The sequence below is a fragment of the Sinocyclocheilus rhinocerous genome, unplaced genomic scaffold, assembly GCF_001515625.1.
Source record: "Sinocyclocheilus rhinocerous isolate Xijiao unplaced genomic scaffold, SAMN03320098_v1.1 scaffold488, whole genome shotgun sequence".
Taxonomy (NCBI): domain Eukaryota; kingdom Metazoa; phylum Chordata; class Actinopteri; order Cypriniformes; family Cyprinidae; genus Sinocyclocheilus; species Sinocyclocheilus rhinocerous.
In genome coordinates this window covers 6,254-12,091 of record NW_015664075.1, presented here as the reverse complement: position 1 = coordinate 12,091, position 5,838 = coordinate 6,254, and the positions used below count along the sequence as shown (strand labels likewise).

The window sequence follows — 5,838 nt, the reverse complement described above, 5'->3', positions numbered from 1 at the left end:
TCTAATATGCTGATTTATTATCAGTGCTGGAAACTGTTGTGCTGCTTAATATTTTTTTGGAATCTGTGTGATACTTTTTTCAGGATTCTTTGATGAATAAAAAGTTAAAAAGAACAGCATTTATTCAAAATATAAATCTTTTCTAACAATATAAATCTTTGCGATCACTTCTTAACGATTTAACACATCCTTGCTGAATAAAAGTTTTAATTTCTTTCAAAAAAAAAAAAGAATAAAAATTTACTGACCCCAAACTTTTGAACGGTAGTGTATATTGTTAGAAAAGATTTCTAACTATATATATATAAAGATATTCATAACAACTCGCCCAATAAAAATGTGACAACTTGCCCCAAACATAGATTAATGCTACATTTTCCTAAAAACAGTTCACACCCACAAACTTACTAAATATGGATATACTAGTTATAAATACTATAACCTAATCATAACCCACACACTAACCCTAACAGAAAGTTTTATGCACTTTTAAAATAATTAAATTTTTATTTTTTTTTAATTTTAATTTAATAAAACACAATTTAAAAAAAATTATCTACTTCATTTTTATACCATTTTTTTTACAAACAAAGACCTCCCCAAAACTAACCAGGTGCTGTAATGTAAATGTGGGCGGAGTCAGAGTGCTCAATAAGCCCCGCCCCCGCTCACCTGGTACAGTGAAGTCCTGAGTGTATATGATGTCATCCTCTCCATCGAACAGCTCGTCCTCCTCCTCAGCGTAACCGTGGAGATCCTCCAGGTACGGCACCACCGTCATGCTGCGCCACGGGTCGCGCGTCTCTGCGCTGGGCGGGATGGGCACGGGAGGCTCCGAGGGCGGGTGTTTCTTACGCACCCAGCTAAACAGGAAGAGGAAATGACCCGAGAGACCGATCGTGATGACATCATCTGAAGCAGAGTTATTAGAGTTTACTAAAACCAGAAGAAACCTTTTTCATTATTTAAAATAAAATCTAATTTAACAATTAAAATACAATATATCTGTGAGACCCTGCAGCACAAAGGTATATTTGTAGCAATAGCCAACAATACATTGTATGGGTCAAAATTATACATTTTTCTTTTATGCCAAAAATCATTAGGATATTAAGTAAAGATCATGTTCCATGAAGATATTTTGTAAATGTCCTACCGTAAATATATCAAAACTTAATTTTTGATTAGTAATATGCATTGCTAAGAACTTCATTTGAACAACTTTAAAGATGATTTTCTCAATATTTAGATTTTTTTGCACCCTCAGATTCCAGATTTTCAAATAGTTGTATCTCAGCCAAATATTGTTCTATCCTAACAAACCATACATCAATGGAAAGATTATTTATTCAGCTTTCAGATGATGTATAAATCTCAATTTCAAAAAATTGACCCTTATGACTGGTTTTGTGCTCCAGGGTCACAAATACAAAAAAACTTGTCTAATATTTCTCATTTTCATTTAGTTTCACACGATGCACTAAAATAACTAAAATTAAAAAAATCTAAACTATATAATAAAAAACTAATAAAAATAAATAAATACTAAAACTAACAAAAGTTAAAATGAAAACCGAAAACAATGAATTCAAATTCTCATTTTCAAAGAATATAAGTACAAAGTAATTATGTAAGATCAATTGATATTAATACAGTAAAAATAGTGAAATATTATTAGAATGTCAAACAGCTGCTCGAGAGAGCGTGTGCGTGTGTGTGTGTGTGTGTGTGAGAGTGTTCATTCATGAATGTTTGCTCTGAGCTTGAGATCCAGCATCAGTGCTGAACATCAACGCCATCTAAAGGTCAAACCTATGAACTACAGCACAGCAATGAAAAACAATGCTGATTGTGCACAATAAGATACAAGACATTTCATTAAGTAAATGGGCTCAATTTTAATTTCATGTCTTTAACTTGAACTCAGGATGCATTTACTCTATAGACATTAATGTATATTATACTATATATAATAGACCAATTTCAGTGTTTGCAAACAGTGATGACATTTTTGTGGGCGGAGCCTATCTGGTGGCAGAAAATGTCAGTTTTAACATAGCAGTCTATTCAAACCATGGAATAAAAGAAAGAAAAAAAAAAGGTAATTTTGAGTTTATATTTCAAAATGCAAACTTTTTTCTTTAAATTCCAAGATTATATCTCACAATTCTGGTAAGAAAAATCAACTCGTCATTCTCTCTTTTTCCCTCGGCTCAGAATCATGAGTTTATAATCCAACACTTTGGCTTTTTTCCATCAGAATTGACAAACTCGCAATTGTTGAGTTGAATCAAGTTATAAAGTTCGAACTAGGAGAAAAAAGTCAGAATTGTGAGATAAAATAGGTAAATGTTATGTAAAATGTTCTAGGAGTAATTTCCTACTGTAAATATATCAAAACTTAATTTTTGATTAGTAATATGCATTGCTAAGAACTTCATTTGAACAACTTTAAAGATGATTTTCTCAATATTTAGATTTTTTTGCACCCTCAGATTCCAGATTTTCAAATAGTTGTATCTCAGCCAAATATTGTCCTATCCTAACAAACCATACATCAATGGAAAGCTATTTATTCAGCTTTCAGATGATGCATAAATCTCAATTTTAAAAAAATTGACCCTTATGACTGGTTTTGTGGTTTAGGGTCACAAATGTCCCCTATGTGCATGTTATATAGACCTATTGTTTAACTCAAATTTATGCTTTAAAAGTAGGGTAATCATAGCAGGTTTCATTCATAGTTTGTCCATTTAAACGTCTGCGTTTAGCTTCAAATGGCGTCTTTGACAACAGTATTATCTAAAAATGATTTGCATTCTGACATCCAAAAGCACAACTCCTCATATCGTTGGATATCGTCCCATCAGCCAGTGCTAAAGCTGGCACTCAGGATCACAGTCAGGCTTTCGGTGAAGCTGCTCTGAAAGCGTGTGCAGCGTGCAAAGCTCTACACTAATAAATCTGACTACATGTTGAAGTCAAACGAGCTCTGTGGTTTCTCACCTCTCAGCAGGTCTGAAAGCAGCGGGCCGCACTCCTCAGGAACAGTGTAGTCGCCCTTCCCAATGTTCTCGAATAGCTTATAGATGTTGTCCCCTTCAAACGGGTACAGGCTCGTGGTTATGTTGTATCTGTGAGGAGAGACACACAGCTCTCAGCTTAAAGCCCAGCAGAAAACACAGTCAGAGGAAGCAAGTGTTCGATATAGCGCACGATATAGGCACGTGCTATGAGTGACTGAGTGCTGTGTCTGCCTGTGATGAGGAGATTGTGAGTAAAAAATAAATTAATATTAGTCGAATTTAAAATAAACATTTGCAATGTTAGGTCTGCGTCAGTGGCGCGCGAGATGCGGTGATGATGATGTAAGTGACGTTGTTGCATTTTAATGTTTTGTTCGTCTAGCCCACGAGACGCGCCGCTGCTGCGTTATTCATTCAAAATATAGAGAAATATAGAAGCTCAATGCGGAGAAGATGTTGAATAGTTAAAACCGAAACCAAGCCATTCACACAGAACGTTTTTTAGACGGACAAATATGACTGCTGCGTGTCTCACAGAAGAGATGTATAGAAAGCCATGCCATGTTAAAACAGTTTCAACTTTTAGAAAAAACGGCGCAAATTTGTGGAGGTTTATTCCTTTTCACTGCGTCTCTTATGTTTTTAAATGCAGTCTGTGTGATCGGCGCTTCGGTTCTTTGGATTAAGCAATGCATAAATAAGTGATGCTGTTTTGTTCATAATTGTATATGCAATTTACGAAATTATATTGGATTTTTGAGTTAATTTAGACGTTTTTTTATTGAGTTATTTCCTTGCGTTGACAACTTAATGCGCTGCATTATTTTGCTCATTGCGCCCTCCTGTGGCCTCGGGAGACAAGACAAAAGTTTCCTTAAAACCTATTTAATCTGCATATAAAACATTAGAAATTAGATATTTGTTTAATTGTTATTTTGTGTTTGATTGTTAAAACAAAAAATATTTGTTGTTTGTCTCAATAAATTTTTTGTGTTTGATTGTTAAAACAAAAAATATTTGTTGTTTGTCTCAAAAAATTAGTTTAATTTAAAAATACAGTGGTTAAAAAAAAAAAAAAAATTCTGTTGCTCTGTTTTAAAAAGGTTATAAAAAATGTCAATAATTATCGATACTGAACGATATGAAACATTGTATCGTTGATACATTTTTTAGCTATATCGCCCAGCCCTACGTTGAAGACAGACGTGTTGTGATCTAAAAGCTTGTTAATCGATCTTATCTGCTTTGGTTGAACCCATCTGTTCACTTTAATTCAACTTACACTACACCAAAGGTTTCTGCTTCTTAATGTGTTTTAAAGAAGTCTCTTCTGCTCACCAAGCCTGCGTTTATTTGATCAGAAATACAGCAAAAGCAGTAAAATTGTGAAATATTTTTACTATTTAAAATAACTGCTTTCCATTTGAATATATTTTAAAATATAATGTATTTCTGTGATCAAAGCTGTATTTCCAGCATCATTACTCCAGTCTTCAGTGTCACATGATCTTCAGAAATCATTCTAATATGCTGATTTGCTGCTCAAGAAACATTTCTGATTATTATCAATGTTGAAAAGAGCCGAGTAGAATTTTTTCAGGTTTCTTTGATGAATAGAAAGTTCAGAAGATCAGCATTTATCTGAAATAGATTACTATAGATATAATACTTGTGCATCATTTTAATTCAGATTTTTCAGTGAAATAAAGTTGTTCCGAGAGGTTAATCACAATGGACAACACAGATTGGAGAATTAATTTTTCTATTGTGAATTTATTCAGAAGTTTTGGTCTAATTTAACACTGTCTACGGCTGATTTATTCTTTTTAAATTTAACAGATATTATTTGTTAGTGTACTAATATAATACCCTTAATAATGTCTTTATTTTGTTTGGTAAACAGAATGTTTGGGCTCACGTCCTACTCTCACATTTTTTTGACTGAGGTAGACTCACTTCTCAAATATTTTTCTAGAATTAGAAAAATTTTAAAAAACTATAATTTTGACCCATACAATGTATTGTTGGCTATTGCTACAAATATACCCCAGCGACTTAACACTGCTTTTGTGCTCCAGGAACACATATCAGGATTTACACGGTTAATCACTTAAATGAGCTCAGGGTGCTGATTGAACACAGACGGCCGTCTCACCTCCGCTACACCCAAGTCAGAGATCTTCAGCGCCCCGTCTGTAGTGAGCAGCAAATTCCCTGGTTTAATATCTTTGTGTACAATTCCCTGGCTGTGCAAGTATTCAAGACCATCCAGAAGCTGGCAAAAGTACCTGAGAGAGACACGGGAAGAACAACGGAGACACAAACGTGTGACTGATGTGTGAAAGACCAGCTGAAGCTCAGCAACTCTGAAAAACACTTGTCAGTAATGCATCCCGATGTAACACTCTCAAACTCTGAGGATTAAGCATGTACCTGTTTCTTTAGACTTAACCCTGTCAGTGATTTCAGTTCTTAAACATGTTAAGAGTCTGAAAAACAAACTGCAGGTCTAATTCTTAAGCTCAGTTAAAACAGACTCCATCTACATCAAGATGCCAAACACAAATCTACATACACATTATATCTGTGAGAAATAAAAACAAATGTCAAAAGGCTAAAAATAGACATTATGGAAATTTTACAAACCCATCAGAGCGGCTGATAGCGACGCACAGAGCCTCAGGGGTTAGTCACTAGTTTTCAGTGACGAGTGTGTGTGTGTGTGTGTGTGTGTGTGAGAGAGTGTGCGTGTGTGAGAGTGTGTGAGAGAGTGTGTGTGTGTGCGCGTTTTTGTGACAAATGAGGACATAAA

At 34.5% G+C, this 5,838-nt stretch overlaps 1 protein-coding gene across 1 annotated transcript in view; it reads right to left on the bottom strand.

Annotated features, from left to right (window-relative positions):
- LOC107729609 (serine/threonine-protein kinase STK11-like) overlaps positions 1-5,838 on the bottom strand; it is a gene marked incomplete at its 5' end in the record, with an annotated part of 20,324 nt that overhangs the window by 9,000 nt on the left and 5,486 nt on the right. Inside the window, 4 exons of the mRNA XM_016540240.1 lie at positions 673-912; positions 3,007-3,154; positions 3,217-3,253; positions 5,147-5,314. Coding sequence (XP_016395726.1) covers positions 673-912; positions 3,007-3,154; positions 3,217-3,253; positions 5,147-5,314 — 593 coding nt within the window. The remainder of the gene's footprint in view (positions 1-672; positions 913-3,006; positions 3,155-3,216; positions 3,254-5,146; positions 5,315-5,838) is intronic.